The sequence below is a fragment of the Rhinopithecus roxellana genome, chromosome 5 (genome assembly GCF_007565055.1).
Source record: "Rhinopithecus roxellana isolate Shanxi Qingling chromosome 5, ASM756505v1, whole genome shotgun sequence".
NCBI classification, from domain to species: Eukaryota; Metazoa; Chordata; class Mammalia; order Primates; family Cercopithecidae; genus Rhinopithecus; species Rhinopithecus roxellana.
This window is the reverse complement of record NC_044553.1, coordinates 83,516,620-83,535,269: the sequence shown is the minus strand read 5'-3', so window position 1 is coordinate 83,535,269 and position 18,650 is coordinate 83,516,620. Positions and strand designations below refer to the sequence as shown.

At 51.4% G+C, this 18,650-nt stretch overlaps 1 protein-coding gene across 5 annotated transcripts in view; it reads left to right on the top strand.

Annotated features, from left to right (window-relative positions):
* The window catches only part of GALNT16 (polypeptide N-acetylgalactosaminyltransferase 16), a 95,679-nt gene extending 80,503 nt beyond the window's left edge, over positions 1-15,176 (top strand). Inside the window, exons 12-16 of one of the 5 annotated variants that reach the window (XM_030931691.1) lie at positions 1,202-1,285; positions 7,471-7,612; positions 8,299-8,424; positions 12,781-12,920; positions 14,477-15,176. In XM_030931691.1, coding sequence (XP_030787551.1) covers positions 1,202-1,285; positions 7,471-7,612; positions 8,299-8,424; positions 12,781-12,918 — 490 coding nt within the window. In that variant the 3' untranslated portion in view covers positions 12,919-12,920; positions 14,477-15,176. Of the gene's footprint in view, positions 1-1,201; positions 1,286-7,470; positions 7,613-8,298; positions 8,425-8,792; positions 8,835-12,780 lie in introns of all 5 variants that reach the window. The other 4 variants (XM_030931690.1, XM_010359733.2, XM_030931692.1 and 1 more) reach the window with 4 other exon arrangements.
* Positions 15,177-18,650: the final 3,474 nt, after the last annotated feature.

Sequence of the window (18,650 nt, the reverse complement as noted above, 5' to 3'; positions counted from 1 at the left end):
AGATGGAGTCTCATTCTGTCACCCAGGCTAGAGTGCAGTGGCACAATCTAGGCTCACTGCAGCCTCCACCTCCTGGGTTCAAGCAATTCTCCTGCCTCATCCTCTAGAGTAGCTGGGATTACAGGCATGTACCACCATGCCCAGCTGATTTTTTGTGTTTTTAATAGAGATGGGGTTTCACCATGTTGGCCAGGCTGGTCTTGAACTCCTGATCTCAAGCAATCTGCCTACCTTGGCCTCCCAAAGTACTGCAATTACAGGTGTGAGCCACTGTACCTGGCCTGGAATTTTTTCCTGAGTAATTTTGATCCAAGTTTGGTTGAATCCATGGATGCGGAACCCACAGATACCGAGGGCTGACTGTGCATGGGGCATATTAGATTACAATGTAAGATATTTATCTCCTACTTAAGCTTGTGGTCAGAACAGTTTGAAAACACAATTAATGATCATCAAGGAATCATCCCCCTATTTATACATATCTATCTACCTTTTTTTGAAAAAAAAAGTTATGTCATTAAATATTTCTTGTAATGGGGAACTAACATTTACTTAGCACCTGCCCTGTGCTAAGTGCTTCATGACCCCTTAATTTGCTTGATTCTCACAAAAGCCTTCTCAGACGAGTGATTGTGTCCCCAGATGAATGTAGAGGACACTGAGGCTCAGATAGCTGGTGACGAGGGCGTCAACCAGTGGCCATTGTGGTGGGTGTACCTGAGGAAGGTGAGGATGGTGGTGTCCCAAGGACACATCTAATGGTTTTATGTGCCAGCACACCTGAAAGATGTTTAAAGCTTGCTCTTCCTGCTGTTAGACCTTTCTCCTGTACTTCTCGTTAACTCTGCAAAGATAAAGACCAGTTCTTGGTCTGCTAACTGAGGTCTCAAGGAGTGAGAAGCTGAAAGAAAGACGTGGTCCCGTATGGTCTGTGCTCACCCTGAGAGGTGAGCTCCAGGCAGGAATTTAAGGAGTGAGGAATAGCCAGGAGACCTGACTTGAGCTTGCAGGTCAGAGAATGACATCAGACAAGCAGCGAGGGCTGGACATGGCAGGCTGGAAGGCTCCTCGTCCTTGCCTGCCTGAGACAGATGGGAAGAGGGGGCTGACTCCTGGGGTTGGGGGACGGGCCTCTGGTGTCCTCGCTGGGGCTGCCTTCCACACTGGCAGGCCAAATCCCAAGACCTGCCTCCTCCTACAGTGTAGCGACGCGGATAGAGCAGAGGAAGAAGATGAACTGCAAGTCCTTCCGCTGGTACCTGGAGAACGTCTACCCAGAGCTCACGTAAGTGCAGCCCTCATCTTGTGCATCCCCCAGGCGGATAGGGGGTGGTTGGGGCCAGCAGCCTGGGCCCCACCCCACCCTTAGATCTCCTCAACACCGGTGATCTGGCTCTTTCTAGTTGCCAGGTTTTATCTTCATGTGAAGGCTCTGGGGGAACTGAGAGGGCATTACTAGGAGTTATAAATTAGGTGTGGTGGGAACCAAATTTTTAATGGTCTCAGACCTAGAAATGGACATTATCCCCTTAGGAAACAACATTGCATTACATAGCAAAGGCTGCAGGACATTCGTCCCCTTTAGCCCTGTTCTCTCCCTTCTGGGAGTTTATCCTAAGGAAATAAAGCAACCAAAGCAGAAGCTGTTGACCAGTAGATCAACAGCTGCAGTGAAAAAATGAGAAATCGCCAGGCACAGTGGGTTATACCTGTAATTCCAGCACTTTCAGAGGCCAAGGCAGGAGGATTGCTTGAGTCCAGGAGTTTGAGACCAGCCTGGGCAACATAATGAGACTTTGTCTCTACTAAAAAGAAAAAAATTAGCTAGGCATGGTGGGACACACTTGTGAGTGGGAGGATCACTTGAGCCCGAAAGGTAGGGCTGCAGTGAACCCTGATTATGCCACTGCACTCCAGCCTAAGTGTTAGAGTGAGGAAGAGGAAAGGTGCAGGGAGGTGAGGGGAGGGAGGGAGGGAAGAAGGAAGGAAGGAAGGAAGGAATGAAGGAAGGAAGGAAGGAAGGAAGAAAGGAAGGAAGGAGAGAGGAGGGGAGGGAAAGAGAGAGGAGGGGAGGGAAGGGAAGGGAAGGGAAGGGAAAAGAAAAAGAAAGAGAGAGAATCAACAATAGGGGTTGTGTTCAGTGAATCACCATACATAGATTTAAACAAATGTTATGCACCCATTAATATTATAATCAGAGAAACTGTGAAGAAAACACAGGGAAATGTTTGCTCTGGCAAATGAGAAAACAAAATGCAAATGGTATGTGCACTCAGGCTGTACTTACCCAGGAATACGTGTCCACTCTCACAGGACTGTGGGCAATAAGCTACGATGGCCTTTTCAGTGTCTTGGTTACATCCACGTGGTTCATTTTCTCACCTTCCTCAGGTCTTGACTCAAATGTCCTCTTCCCAGGGAGACTTTCCCTGAACACTCTGAGTTTGCAGCTCCACCTCCCTTCCCAGCATCATCTTCTTCATGTTCCTTGTAGCCGTTATTATCATCGGCATTATCTGGTCAATTAATTTTGTTGTATCTCCCTGAACTTGCCTGTAAGTTCCGTGAGGGTGGAGGCTTTGATCTGCTTGTTCACTGCTTTATCTCCAGCACCTGGAACAGTGCCTGTCATAAAATGGGCACTCAGTAAATATTTTTAATGGAATAAATTGCGTAGTCTGTACACCTCAATCATGTATAAAAGCCACATGCTCCCTCTATAGCTGTCACCTTGGGGAACACGTTTCCCACCACTGCCAGCTTTCTCTCAAGGACGCTGCCATGGCTTTCCGGAACACTTCACCCCTCAGAGCTTGCATATCCTTGAAAGAGGCAAATCTTTGTCCCTTTGAGGACAGGTTTGATTTTTGGCCAACAGCCACCATTAAGTTGTAGCCAAGTGCAGTGAATAAGCTAGATGATTAACCCAGATAATTATAATCCCAGGTCCCAAACACAGCATGACTGTAAAGGAACGAGATTAAACTGACCCTGAGAGCAATTTCCAAGAAGTTCCAGAACAATGTGAGCAACGGCAGTGTCAATGGGAGAAAGTCAGTGGTCTAAATAACCCCAGTTCCCTGGACACTAGCTGTGATGGGAAGAACATTAATTTATGAAAATGCAACTTCCTGAAGTGATCACTTGTAGGGGACAGTGCTCATTCAGATGCATCATTTCTGAGGCGCTGAAGAAAAAAGAGCAGTCACTTCTTTATGCTGTGTCAGCGTTCATACAGTTGGGTGAAGCCCACTAGTTCCAGTCCTAAGGCGAGAGCGGGGCAGCCTGTGGGAAGAGTGGGGGAGGCCTAGGAATGCCGTTCCTCTCCAACCCCAGTGCCCTGCCACAGGGTCTGATGACACCCCCAAGGACCAAGGGGAAGAAATGTCTCATAACTATCAGAAACCTGGCTCGATCACAAGGCAGGAGAGTAGATGAACCAGCTACGCCGATGAGGAGCAGAAGTCTTCTTCTGTTTGTTCTGCCACTGTGTGAAAGTTAAAATAAATTTTTGTCGCTAAAATGGAAACCCCAGACCTCATTCCTATCTGGATTACTCACCCCCAGTTCCCAGGATGAGGGGCCAGGAGTGGATCAACTTGTTGATTAGAAAGGGGACCCATAGGCCTGAGTGATACCAATTTTCCTCCAAACAAGGGGTCCCTAAATAGTTGCCTACACTTGCAAATGGTCAGTGGGGAGACTGAGGAGGCTGAAAGAAGAGGCTTCTGCTCTCCAACGCCTGTCATGGCTCTGCCCCTTCTCCAGGTTAGAGCTCTGCAGCTGGCCTCAGCAACTGCTAATTTATTACTTGCATTAGGACTGTCAGGAACTGTTGTTCAGGCTGTGCATTGCACAAGCACATCATGTTCGTGAGGGTGCTAGTTGCATAGTAGACATGGCACATCCATGACAGTAATTCCAAGCAAATGGCAGTAAGCATTCTTCTTCTAACAAAACCAGAATGTCAATTTTCTAACAGAAAGAAGTAGTGTCTTGGGGAATGGACCTAATGGCAGCCTGTGTACACGGAAGAGACCCATAGAGAAGAAAGTGGATGCAGACTTTAGAGGGCTGCTGACAAACAGGACAGCTTAGCCTGGCACTGCCGGGGAGCTGGGGAAGGGTGGCGATGACTGCTGTCCCAGCTGTTCCACAACTGCTGCCACAGTGACAGCTTAGGAGCTGCGTCTGATCTTGAGATTGTTCCCAAGCCTAGGGTTTCTTCCGTAAGCATCACTGGGCATTACCAACCTTGGTCAGTGTCCACCTCACCTCTGTAAGCTGATCAGCTTGCACAACACCCTAAGCAACAGGGGAGTAGCAGGGTCTGGAACAACCCCTGGCCCTCGTGCTGTATTCCCCCTGAGCAGTTATAAAAGAGGTCTCAGTACCCATCTTGTCTCTACAGAGAAGGGAAATGTAACACATTGCTCCTAGTGAGGTAGAGAGTGTGGAGCTCCTGCCCTTCAACATGCTTGTACGTGGCAGGGTTTGCGAACTCAAATTCTTACAGTGGTCAGGCAGGTGATGTCAATAAGTCAAATGGGTAAGGATAAGACAATAGAGAGTTGTGGGGACTGTGACAAACTGTGACGCAAAAGCCCCACTCAGAGGGGCAGCGGCTACTCACTGCGGCAGATTAGTGCCATGCTGGAATGCAAGCTCCTTGTGGCCCGATCTTCCAGTTTTTTCAAGAGAAGCTAGATTCAGATTTGAAGGTTTCTTTTTTTTTTTTTTTTTTTTTTTTTTTTTTTTTTTTTGAGACGGAGTCTCGCTCTGTTGCCCAGGCTGGAGTGCAGTGGCCGGATCTCAGCTCACTGCAAGCTCCGCCTCTCGGGTTCACGCCATTCTCCTGCCTCAGCCTCCCGAGTAGCTGGGACTACAGGCGCCCGCCACCTCGCCCGGCTAGTTTTTTGTATTTTTTAGTAGAGACGGGGTTTCACCGTGTTAGCCAGGATGGTCTCGATCTCCTGACCTCATGATCCACCCGTCTCGGCCTCCCAAAGTGCTGGGATTACAGGCTTGAGCCACCGCGCCCGGCCCCAGATTTGAAGGTTTCTATGTAACCTTAAAATCATTCAATATTGCCAACTAATTAAAAGCAACAACCACCACGCTATGCAGGCCAGACCATGTCCAGGGTCCAGGTTCAACTTGGCAGCTGGTGGTTTGCCACCTCTGCTAGAAAGTTGCACGGCCTCCCAGAGGGAGTCTGGAGAGGCACAGGCTGCTGCCAGGGGTGTGGGAGAGGAATTGAAAGGGTCTCTCTAAGCCTCTTGTGAGCAGATCAGTTCTGGAACTTTGCGGCTTCTAGCCAGCCCTGAGGAAGGAAGACCTGGTTCGGTCTAGATCCTACAGATGTCCACATCAAAGAATGCCAAACATATTATAATGGCCCAACCCCCCAGGCCCGGATTATTTCACCGACAGAGGTAACAGGAGGCAGAGAAGGCATACAGTTAGACTGTAACCCCTCCTTCTTCCCCGTAACTCCCAGGCCTGGTGAGTCCTGGGAGAATAAACATAACCTGAACTCAGGTATGCAAGCCTGCAGCAGCTGGGGCCAGCAGCTTCCTCAAGTTTATTACCTATAAGGTGTGTGTGTGTGTGTGTGTGTGTGTGTGTGTGTGTGTGTGTAAGCATATCTTCCTGTGCATATGTGAGGTAGGCAGGGGAGGGAGCCCCTTATTTTATAAGTGAGGAGACTGAGTGAAGGGAGAGGGAGGAAAGACTGAGCTGGGGCCTGCTGACTCCATCACACCAGGTCTGAGACACAGGAGCCTCTTGGATACAGGAAACTCAGCTTGCCTTGGAAACAGGACCAGCAGGGGACCAAGAAGGACAGCCGGATTTCTATTATTAAAACCAGTGTTTTAGTAATATAATATTTTGGCCGGGTGCAGTGGCTCATGCCTGTAATCCCAGCACTTTGGGAGGCCAAGGCGGGTGGATCACAAGGTCAGGAGATTGAGACCATCCCAGCTAACACAGTGAAACCCCGTCTCTACTAAAAATACAAAAAAAATTAGCCAGGCATGTTGGTGGGCACCTGTAGTCCCAGCTACTCAGGAGGCTGAGGCAGGAGAATGGTGTGAACCCAGAAGGCGGAGCTTACAGTGAGCTGAGATCGCACCACTGCACTCCAGCCTGGGCGACAGAGCGAGACTCCATCTAAAAAATATATAAATAAAATAATAATAATAATATAATATTTTCAAACTTGCCTGTTTTACTTAATAGTGTGCTGTGAACATTTTTCCATATTAGCAAGTATTATTTCACAAAGTCATTTTTTACAATTTTATTTTATTTATGTACTTTGAGACAGGGTCTCACTCTGAAGCCCAGACTGAAGTGCAGTGGTGGCATTATGGCTCACTGCAGCGTCAACCACCTGTGCTCAAGTGATCCTCCAACCTTAGCCTCACAAGTACTTGGGACTACAGGCATGTGCCACTGTGCCTGGATACTGTTTTTTTTTTTTACTTTTGTAGAGATGGGGTCTTTCTGTGTTGCCCAGGTTGGTCTTGAACTCCTGGCCTCAAGTGATCCTCCTGCTTTGGCCTTCCAAAGTGCTGGGATTATGGGTGTGAGCCACCATGCCCAGCCATAAGTCATTTTTAATGGCTACAGGGTTTTCCATCCTATGGATGAATCCAAATTTATTTAGCCCAGCTCCTGTTGTTAGATATCGAGAAATTTCTTGTGTTTTCAATACAATCAACCACTCTGAGATGAATATCTTTTACAACATTTATAATTATTTCTGTAGGATATGTTTCTACAAGGGGCAATATTGGTCAAAGGTGTTTGCATTTCTGAGGGCTTTGAGACGTAATAGCACTCTGCCCTCCTGAGAAGCTGTGCTAATCAACGCTCTCACCAGGAAGGTGTGAGAAGATTCAATCTCACAGCTGTTTCCAACACTGGGCATTGTCATTAAGAGTGTGTGTGTGTGTGTGTGTGTGTGTGTACAAATGTACATGCATGGTAAATAAACATGAGTGACTCTGATATGTAGCTCTTTAATCATTACTGAGATTAAACACATTTTCATGTTTGTGTTTAATTTGCCTCTTCAAAGCGCCCCATTCCCTGTCATTTTGGGATTGATTATTGAGCATACATTTTGGCCCCAGGCTCTCCTGAGGCTTTCCTCTTTCTGGACTGAGGGGCTCTGTTTTTCTAGCCTGAGCTCCACCCTGGCTCCCCCATCCTCTATGTCTCAGGCCCAGCCTCCAGGGCAGAGGCTCCCAGAGCCACTTGGAAGAATTCCTGGGGCCCAGGCCCAGTCTTCCCAGAGGCCTCTCCTGCTCCTCACCTCCCCTGCTGGCCAGGCTGCTCCCAGGCCCCTTCCCACAGACACCTCGGCGCTCCCAGAGCTGATGGGATGCTGATGTCTGGCAGAGGGTGTAGGTAAGCGTCTGGGGGACAGAGAACAAGCCTGACTGCTGTCTTTTCTCTCAGGATCCCTGTGAAGGAAGTACTCCCTGGCATCATTAAGCAGGGGGTGAACTGCTTAGAATCTCAGGGCCAGAACACAGCTGGTGACTTCCTGCTTGGAATGGGGATCTGCAGAGGGTCTGCCAAGAACCCCCAGCCCGCCCAGGTAAGCTGCTTAGGACCTCAGGTAGGAATGGGAGTGGGAGAGAGCTGGGGACATTGCTCAGGAGTGGGGTGAGGGACTTCCCCCTACTCATTCTCCTCCTCTGTCTACACCTTACACAAACCCACTTTGCCAGGGGCCCCTAGACTCTGGTCCTACACATTCGTATCCCCTTTCCAGCCTGTCACTCATGTGCACCACCTGCTTTGTGCTTGCCGAGGGAGAAGTGCTGCCCAGATAGTGCCCAGTTCTCTCCTGAGATCCAGCTGGGTTAAGCTCATGAGACAGGCAATGTTCAAGACTCCTGTGCACACATGGGTCCAACATATGAATATTGCACCCACATCGAAACTAAAGCAGGTCATGGAGACTCCAGTGAGGAGCAGCTCTCGGCTGCCCTGGTTCCATGTCTTGTCATTCTCTCTCATTCCCCACAGTCCCTTGGCACAGCCCTGATTGCCCTCTGGCCAGCTCCAGCTAAGCTCAACCCAATATTTTATCAAAAAATTCAAACATATAGAAAAATAATAAGAATTGTACAGTGAATACCCATACAACCACCCTAGCTCCTACAATTATTTGTAGAAATCTTACAAAAATATGCCATGTGTTTGATTTATTCCCTATCTACCCATCTCCCCACCCATCGCTGTACTTTTTGACTTGGACTTTCTGCTCCCTCCTCGCAGGCATGGCTGTTCAGTGACCACCTCATCCAGCAGCAGGGGAAGTGCCTGGCTGCCACCTCCACCTTAATGTCTTCCCCCGGATCCCCGGTCATACTGCAGATGTGCAGCCCTAGAGAAGGCAAGCAGGTGAGTCTCCTTGCCTCCAGCACAGAGGCCCAGCAGCCCCAGGGGACCGTGCTTCAGGGTGGCAGACCTTGGCAGGGGAGCCCCTGGTTGACTCAAATAAGCCCTTCAGAGGAGGATCTGGGGGGAGGGGAGCAAAGTCAGCATCTAGATCAAGCCAATTATTCTGCCCATGAGGAAATACTTCTTTGGGTAATTATTCGTTTAATGCCATCCTGCCAGGCTGTGAGCTCCATGAAGGCAGGGACCACTTGTCTTGTTAACACTGTATGCTTGGCTCCTGACAACCACCACAGTTCAAATAAATGTTAGCTTTTACTGACAGCATATGCTAGAAATTTGAAATAGATCATCTCATCTAATCCTCCCAGCCACCCAGTGACGTGGATTCTAGTACTACCTCCATTTTATAGGTGAGTAAGCTGAGGCTCACTGAATCTAAAGAATATAAGTCAGATCACCTAGCTGAGAAGGGGTGGAGCTGGGATTCAAACCCAGGTCAGTGTGACTTCTAGGCACACAGTCTTAACCCAGCACATAGTAGATGTTCAAATAAGTATTTCTTGACTGCTGGCAGATTAGGGAAACTGAGATCCAGACACAGTGATGTCCAAGCTGCCATGACCAGCCTCACGTGAGCACTGCCTTTTCCATTCGTCCGACACTCTCACCCACACTGTCACCACTAATCCTGGGAGACAGGTCAGGGTCAGGGAAGAAACTGATGAACAGAGAGGTGAAGTCACTTGCTTAGGGTACACAGCAACCAGTGACAGTGGAACCAAAGGCTGGATTTCCAGAGCCAGCCAGCTCCCTTCTGTGCTGCTCCCTTCCTGTCTTGGAGGGCTCCCTTGCCGCCCAGGGAATGGGACCCAAGGCTCAGAGGCTGCTCCAGCGCTTCCCCTGCTCACCCTCCTCAGAAGCCTTCCCTGTGCCTGCCTCCGTCGGTGCAAGCAGCGAGGAGGGTGCTTCCTCTCTGATTTGGCCTGCACGGTTTTCCACCTACCCCCCTGTTCTTTGCTTGAGTCGGCACGTTTTTTAAAGGATGAACAGCAGTTTGCTGTGCCATTCTGGAAAGCAGCCACATCCTCTCCCTCCAGCCTGTGTGTGTCTGAGGGATCTGTGTGCCTAGCCCACTTGCTGGACCTGTGGGACACTTTAAGCACATTTGGATGGTGGGGGGATGCAGTCCACCCTCGGCCCTGCCCTGCAGTGGGGCTGTTGCAGTGTCCCCTGCATCTAGAGCACCCACCTCTCTGAGGGCAAATCCTTGAGCCCAAGCCCACCCTCTCCCACTGAGGAATTATCTTCGAGCAAACCTCCACTCACTTGCCCCTCTGGGGCTGAATCACCCATTTCTCCCTTTGTGCTGACGCAGCCTACAGGGTGTGTAGAAATCTCCCTGGCCCCATTCATTCTGCCCCTGCAAGTCCTGCCAGGCTCCTGATGGCACTCTGGGTGCCTGTGCCCCTCTTCTCCCAGGAGGACAGGATGAGCAGCTATCCCACTGCCAATGCCTTCTGGAATCCAGCCGTCCTTCTTGGTCCCCTGCTGGTCCTGTTTCCAAGGCTAGCTGGGTTTCCTGTATCCGAGAGGCTCCTGTACCTCAGACCTGGTGTGATGGAGTCAGCAGGCCCCAGCTCAGTCTTCCCTCCCCCTCCCTTCAGTCTCCTCACTTACAAAATAAGAGGCTCCCTCCCCTGCCTGCCTCACAAGGAATCCACAAGAACCAAGATGTGGAGATGGGACAGTGGGCGATGTGATATTGTTTCTCAGACAAGCCCAGAATTGAGTGGCCTGGAGAGTCAGGAAACCCTGAGATTGTACCTAATAGCACTGATAGTAAGTGAGAATGAGAATCCTGCTGTTTAGGGAGCACTTCCTAATGACTGGGTGATTCAGTCATTCGTTCATCTTAAAACAAAATGAGAGCCAGGCACGGTGGCTCACACCTGTAATCCCAGCACTTTGGAAGGCTGAGGTGGGCAGATCATGAGGTCAGGAGTTCTAGACCAGCCTGACCAAAATGGTGAAACCCCGTCTCTACCAAAAACACAAAAATTAGCGGGGCGTGGTAGCACGCATCTGTAATCCCAGCTACTCAGGAGGCTGAGGCAGGAGAATCGCTTGAACCCAGGAGGCGGAGCTTGCAGTGAGCCAAGATCGTGCCACTGCACTCCAGCCTGGGCGACAGAGCGAGACTTGGTCTCAAACAAACAAACAAAAAAAACCAAAATGACGTTGGGTGCCTACCTGGTACCAGAGAATGTACAGATCATGTTGGCCACAAGGATGAAAGGACATGGTCCTTGACCCCCAGGGAATTTGCACTTTAGTGGAAGAGAAAGAAGGGAGTGAGCCACTATATTACAGAAGGCTAGATGCTGAGGTGGCACTAAGCACCAAGACTCCCTGGGGTGAGGATGGCCATACTCTCTCCAGCTGGGCGTTGCTGGAGGTTTGGCCTACGTGAGGTAAATGTCAAGGACTAGAAGAGCATGAAGAAATAGGAGGGGGGGGCTCCAAAGGCCCTTGACCTTTAGGCTTCCTGCGGGGACCATGTGGGCCCAGAGAGGCTGAGTCTTGGCCCTACCCCTCACATCCCTGCATTCCCACTGGGACCCCAGGTTCCGCACCTGCCTTCCACCCTGTGTGCACAACCCCCTGCAGCCCTAGCCCTATCCCTGCAGCCAGGTGGGCTCATCTCTCTCCCACGAGCTGCTCCCTGTCCACCCACTGCCCTCAGAGCCCTCTGGGCTCCCTCCACATGGTCACGAGCACTCCTGCCTCTAATCAAAGACACGGTGAATGAGAGGAGAAGGAAGAGGGGAGGTGGTTGCATGGGAGGCAAATAGGAGAGAAACCCAAAATAGACCTATCTTACTATTATTTTTCCCTGAGCCTTGAAACCTAGGTCTCAGCTTCTCATCCCTTCTCACAAATGTTCCAAGCAACACTCCGTCCTCCACCCAGGCACTTCCCTAATGTTCTACAGAAGCAACTCTTCTTCCCCTTGTCAAACCCGGGGACGGGGAGGCACCAGGAGGTGAAGGCACTGACCAGGAGCCCCTGCATGACTCTGATGCGAGACCTCCAGTCTCCCACCACCCTGCTGGCCCCACACTTCATCCCTACAAAGAAGGCAGCTTCCCACTAAGGGGTGTAGATAACTGGCCTCACAGGTCAGAAGCTTAGGACTGTAGGAAGAAGAAATCATGTTTGCAGAAGTAAAAGATTTACCTAGGCCAGGACTGACAAGCTCGAGTGCCTACAGGGAGCTGGTGGGAAAACCCCAATAGGAGAAAAGTCAGGACCAGGCAGGATCTATGGTGACCTGAAGAACAAGAGCCTATCTAAAGCAGAGGGCAAATCCTCAGCCCCAGCAAGTGATGCCCTGTAAGAAACTGGGCCCAATAACTAAACAGAAGCTAGAAATGCAGATTTGCACGTGGCAACCAAGCTAAATTGTAAATAAACCCAGGGGACTTCTGCTTTGCCTCCTCTGATCTGGACAGGAACTTCTGCAAACTACAGAAGCAAGACCCCTGCTGGGAAGGGCAGGGCTTAAAGCTGGTGTTAGGATAGGATGGGGGCAGCCTCTTACGTAGGAATACACAGCCTGATTTAAATGAGGGGCATGACTGGGCATGGTAGCTCATGCCTGTAATCCCAGTGCTTTGGAAGGCCAAGACAGGTGGATCGCTTGAGGTGAGAAGTTCTATCTAGACCAGCCTGGGCAACATAGCGAGACCCGGTCTCTGCAAAAAAATTAAAAATTGGGCCGGGCGCGGTGGCTCAAGCTTGTAATCCCAGCACTTTGGGAGGCCGAGACGGGCGGATCACGAGGTCAGGACATCGAGACCATCCTGGCTAATACGGTGAAACCCTGTCTCTACTTAAAAATACAAAAAAAACTAGCCGGGCGACGAGGCGGGCGCCTGTAGTCCCAGCTACTCGGGAGGCTGAGGCAGGAGAATGGCGTAAACCCGGGAGGCGGAGCTTGCAGTGAGCTGAGATCCGGCCACTGCACTCCAGCCTGGGTGGCAGAGCAAGACTCTGTCTCAAAAAAAAAAAAAAAAAAAAAAAAATTAAAAATTAGCTGGGTATGGTGGTGTGCATGTATCGTCCTAGCTACTCAGAGGCTGAGGCAAGAGGATTGCTTGAGCCCAGGAGTTCGAGGCTGCAGTGAGCTATGGTGGCACCACTGCAAGAACAAGATCATGCCTAAAAAAAAAAAAGGAGGGGGATGTGTCCTAGTTATATACAAGGGTTGAGTACATGCATGTGAAATGAAAATGCAACATTATTTTTTTAAATCATTGTTTTCTTCCTCTCTTAACCCATCTCCGTTCCTCCTAGAAATGGAGGAGAAAAGGATCTTTCATCCAGCATTCAGTCAGTGGCCTCTGCCTGGAGACGAAGCCTGCCCAGCTGGTGACCAGCAAGTGTCAGGCTGACGCCCAGGCCCAGCAGTGGCAGCTGTTGCCACACACATGACGGTAGCCCCGGGGCCTCCTGTACCTTTTGCATGAGACTTTGGGACCTGGAAGGGGGTTAGGGTGGGGGAGTGCAAAGCGGGCTGTTCCCATCTCCCACATTTCCCCCAGGACCATCAGCAAATACCCACCACAACACACGTTCTCCAAAGCTTGTTCCAGGAGGGCGCAGGCGGGCACGCCCCAATGCCCTCAGCGCTGTCCTGGCCTTGCCCTGGGAGAGGAGATGGTCAGGGTGCTGGACTGTTGCTGGGTAGAGACTGAGTAGGTGCCCCTGGCTCTTTGTCCTCTCCCTTGGCGCTTCTTGGGGCCGGGACAGTAGTGTGTGGTCTCTCCCCTTGTTGCCTGGAGAGAGCAAGGACAGAAGCCCACACAGGGGTCTGTTGGGTCATGAGGCCCAGCTGTGTGGGCAGGCAGGGCCGGGGGAATTGGGCAGTGTGGATGGAGAGGCTGAAGGCTGGGAAAAGAGGGAAGAAAGGGAGAGGGGCAGCCTGCAGGAGCAGGTAAAGAACAGGAAGGAGGTGAGAAGTCTGGTGACCTATCAGAGATGCCAAGCCCAGGGTGGCACTGGGTTGGGTGGGGACGGATGGTATCTTGGCAGCAAAGGATGGGTAATTTGCAAATGAACATGGATAGAAGAGCAGCAAAGCACCAAAAGAACAAGGTCTCTTACCCAGGACGCAGTCCCTTCCACACTTTACCAGCCCCAGGGTCTGAGCCCGACACTGTGCCTCTAGTCCTGTGCCTGAGGGTGCCCACATTCTTAGCAAAAGGCTGCAGAGGGATCTCTAGGGGAAGATTCGGGCATAGTTTATTAAACAGACTCACTTCTGTTTGGCCATGTGTCAGGCTGAGACCTCTCTCTCGGGCATTAATGAATAGCTAGTGCCCTGTCCCTGCGGCCAGGACCCACTGAAAGGACGGGTAGCCACACACACCCCCGAGTAGCCCCAGCCTTGTTTGTCATTTTTGACCCCTGCTTTCTCAAAGGTTTTGGCCTCTGTCAATACAGCATCATGGGTCAGGGTGGTTGGAAAGAAGGGAACCTCCTTTCTGGACCATGAACAGCCCCTAAGTCATTAGGGTTCAACGTCACCCTTATTCCCCTCCCCACTACAGGAGGGATTTTCTTGAAGTGTCAGCTATTGCACTGGGCTGGGAGGCTGGCTGTGGCTCCTGTTTGTGTAGAGAACTCCCAGTTCCTTTTCACAGCTGCTGAGAACACATTCGCACATCTACCCCATGGCCTAGTCTTGGAACTGCTCCTGCTATCCCTGCGCCCTGCTTCCCTTGCCCCACTGGCTCTTGGGCAAAGGATTGTTGGTACCAGGACCCTGGGGGTCTCCCCTACAAAGCAGACCAGCCTGGGGCAGATATACCTACCACAGGAGCCCCCTGTCTTTCATAGGCCAAGGATCCACACACCTGTAGAGTTCATGGATTCCAGAAGGTCTAGGAATCTCCTGAAATTGTCCCTAAAATACTGCATGTGTGTGCATACATGCATTTTCTGGGGGAAAGAGTCCATGGCTTCTAAAAGAGGTCCCTGACCCCCAAAGGGCCTGAACCTCTGCTCTGGATTGAAGCCACTGCCTGCCCAAGCTGCCACCCACCCCCTAATCTTCCTCCCTGGTGTGCTCAAACTGCCATCGCCTGCTCCCTCCACATGGCCCTTGGGGTCGGCAGCCGAGTGTCTGTGGTCCGCAGCACCTGCTCTGGAGGGCTCTCCAGCAGTTTCGCCTCCTGACTCTCACCAGCGTCCTCTCGGCAGCGCGCCCATGCCCGAGTGCACACCCCTGGACTTGCCAGCACAGGGCCCTTTGCCCCCAGGGCCACGCTTTGCCCGTCTTCTGTCGTGATGTTTCTTCCACAGCCAGGGGCAGCCTCAGATCCCCTGTTCATCCGGGAAGCCTCCAGCCACAGCTTAGGACAGAACCGGGCCCAGGACAAAGGCCTCTCCCCAGAGGATGGACTAGAAGGCCTGGGCCACACTCGGGCATGGACCTTTGGGGCTGGGGAGCGGGGGCTTCTCCTCTTGAATGTAAGAGGACTGCTGGCCAGGGGGCCTTCAAAAGGGTCTCTCCTTTGCTGTGGTCAGATCAGGCTCTGCACTTATCAGCCAGTCCTTCGTGGCGACTCAGCCCTATTCTGTTTTTGCTTTTCCTCTTCTTAACCAAAGCATGTGCCACTAGCTGTCCTTGAGGACCTCGTCTTTATGAAACACACCCCTGGAATAAAACCACTTCTTACATGTCCACACGCACCAGTGCCTTCCTTTCTGCCTCCAGGCCTAGCCCTTCGGCACCACCCTCCCCCGCCTCGTGGGGGAAGTCAGGACCTCCTTTCTGTAAAAGTGAAACTGTACATGCTCAAGTCTAGCCCTCTGCTGCACCTGGCAGCTTGCTCGTTGGCCTCCATGCCCTGTGGTGCCCCAGGAACTCCTGACTGCTCCTGTTGGTGGGGGCCAACAGGTGGCCCTACTGCAAGGGCAGGCCTTGGACCAAAACCAGGAACCAGCTCAGGTCGGGCGGAGTCCAGGCTCCTGTGGCCTCATCACAGGATCCTATTTGGGGCTTAGAAATGGAAAGCAAATTGCTTCTCCAAATAGGTATGGCCCTGCCACCATGCTTGCCTTTAGCCAGCCCTCTCTCCTTCCCTGAGAGCCAGCCCTGTCCCCTTGGAGCTGCCCACCCCTGCTCTACCACACAAGAAGGCAGTGGTACAAATTCAGGCAGGACACACTTCCTGGGTAAAAACAGCAAAATAATTCTGAATAGAGTCTTACCAGACCAGCTTTGCTTGATTGGGTAGCAGATGCTCTGCCTAATGTTCCCATGGAAACCAATGGAAAACCCCCACCATGTCTGTGATCAGAAGCTGAACCTACCCAGGTAAAAATAAACGCTGCTTCAACACACATGTGAACTGCGGTCGGCAGGCCAGCACACCACTAGCTTCTCCTGGACACAGCCATTTCTGCCCTCAGCCCCACTTTGCCGTAGGGCTGCTGATCTGGAGTTACCCAGAACTTCTGACCCCTGGGCCTGAAGAGCCTGGAGCAAAGCCCTCGCTGGCTGCAAAGAATACACCTTGGCTACAATGTCCAGCTTCGTCTGGGCTTGGGAGGCAAGTCACTGTAAAAGACCCTGGCTGCAGTCTCCATCCCCCCATCCATCCCTCCATCTTCTCAGGGAGCACAGCCCACCACCCACCGCTTACTCAGGGCTCCCTCCTGGCGCACTGAGCCCCATTTCCACTCTCCATCTATTTTCACTCTCAGCCTTGGAGGGCTCTGGTTCCTGTTCCTCCTGAGTCAGGCTCTCTCCTCTTGCTTTCTCTCCTCCAAACCTACCTCTCCCAAAGCCCATTTTCTGTGCCACCCAGTTATTTTCCTGGGAGCTAAGGCTGTCAGCCTTTAGCCAGCCCCTGGAGGAATCAGCAAAAGCCCCAGGCTCGGTATTAGCAGTTGAGTCACTGGCAAGAGAGTCCCCCGAGAGCCTATGGACGGGGTGGCAGGAGGGACTTCTGCACCGGGGCCAGACCCGCATTTGTACAGTAGGGAGCAGTTCCTGGATCCCTGGGCCTCTGTGACTTGGCTTCAGTTTTTATAAGGGCTCTTCCCCCTGGCCCCTCAGGAAGGCTGTCTCCATTTGCAGTTGGGAGAAACCACCTGGACAATATGACTGTCCTCCCAGGGTTCCAGCCCCCCAAGGCCTGCAGGGGGTGTCTCCCAGCACTGCATGGGGTGTGGTCCTCTCCCACCAGGGAACAGGAAAGGAAACCTGGAAGGGAAAGGCTGGCGTTTATAACGTCTGTAATTTCATTGCCAACAGTGTTCTCAGTGTGTTTGGTATTTGTGTGTCCCTGTGATGGTCTGAGTCAGTGCTCCTCCAGAAGGAGGGCGCGACCCAGCCGGCTTCTCTAATGGGAAGAGGTCTTCACTGCCAGGCACTTAGGAAAGACCTGGAGATGGAGCAGGGGAGGGCCTACTCTCTCCTGGCCTGGCAGCTGGGCTGTCTGAGTAGCTGACCTGGACCGAGGCTCCAGAGTCATCTGAGGACACCTTCTCCTGCTGAATTCAGCCCTGTGAAGCGTGGAGAAGAGTGTACTAGGGGCGTAGACTCTAAAGACCCATTCAAGCCAGATGCAGAGGCTCACACCTGTAGTCCCAGCTATTCAGGAGGCTGAGTTGGGAGAGTCCTTTGAACCCAGGAGTTCAAGACCAGCCTGGGCAACATAGCGAGACCCTATCTCTACAAATAAATAAAAATTCAATTAAATTAAAAAATATACCCAGTCAGCTGGATCCCTCACTACTCTGCCATTTGTCAGCTGTGAGCTCTTTTTTTTTTTTTTTTTTTTTTGAGAGGGAGTCTCACTCTGTCAGCCAGGCTGGAGTGCAGTGGCGCAATCTCCACTCACTGCAAGCTCCACTTCCCAGGTTCACGCCATTCTCCTGCCTCAGCCTCCCGAGTAGCTGGGACTACAGGCACCCACCACCACATCTGGCTAATTTTTTTGTATTTTTAGTAGAGACGGGGTTTCACCATGTTAGCCAGGATGGTCTTGATCTCCTGACCTTGTGATCCGCCCACCTCGGCCTTCCAAAGTGCTGGGATTACAGGCGTGAGCCACCGCGCCCAGCCAAGCTCCTGAATAAGTTATTTCATCTCTCAGCCTTGATTTCTTTACCTGTTAAATGGGGTACTCATAGCCCTAAAGGATTTTTTTTGTGAAGCCTGATCGCAAAGCTTCTGGCCCTTTCCAAATGCTTAATCAATATGTTATTACTATTATTAATAAACATTTTCTGAGTGCCTGCTACATGCCAACACTTTGCTAGGGGGGATGACACAAATGTAAACAAGACAGAAATGGTCCCTGCCCTCGAGAACGAATATTCTAGCAGAAGAGATGGACTAATCAGCAGCAACTGTGATAGCACATGATAAAAGCTACAGGGGAAGGCAGGAGCTATGGGAGCAAGGAGAGGGAGCTCTCACCCAGGGTGTCAGTGAGCTGGTGCTCTCTTCCCAGAAGACAATGCTTCCAGGCAGCTTGAAATGACATTCCAGGCAATACCTGCCTCAGGGCTGGATAAAGGTTGGGCTGGATAAGGTCCGGTGAAGTCCACTGGCCACACTAGCAGAGTTGGCAGTTCAGCTGGCACCTTGCTGGGTGGCCTGGGCTTTTTACCCTGCAGGCAGCATCGTGGTGATGTAGACCAGCCTTTACAATGGGAGAATTCTAGAAGGAATTCTAGAAGGAAGCCATTTCAACCCCAACAGACACAGCCTGTGCTTCCTGAGCTAGGGACCATTCCTCCAGGGCTCGGTATTCTTCCTTAGGAAGGTGGGACTAGTCATGGGAATGAGTGACCCTTGTCTGAAGAGAACGATACTCACAGTGGAGGTGTTCCAGGAAAGACTTGTTTTTGCCATGCTCTCAGGTTGCTTCTGATCCCCTCAAGCCATCTGAAAACAAAGCCTGTCTTTCAACGATTTGTCTTGCAAATATGTGTCTCAAGATGTGCTCCAGATAACCTGCTTAGTATCCCTGGAGGGATTGTAGACCCGTATGCTCCTGGGTGTGACCAAGACTGGGAGGCTTAAAATTCCTGTGTTTGTATTGAGTAGCCCAAGTGATGCATTTGCACATTTAAGTCTTCAACTCCCATGCACCAGGAAGGAGAGCTGGAGGCCCAGGGAGGGGCAGCTGTGCAGGAGAGAGTCA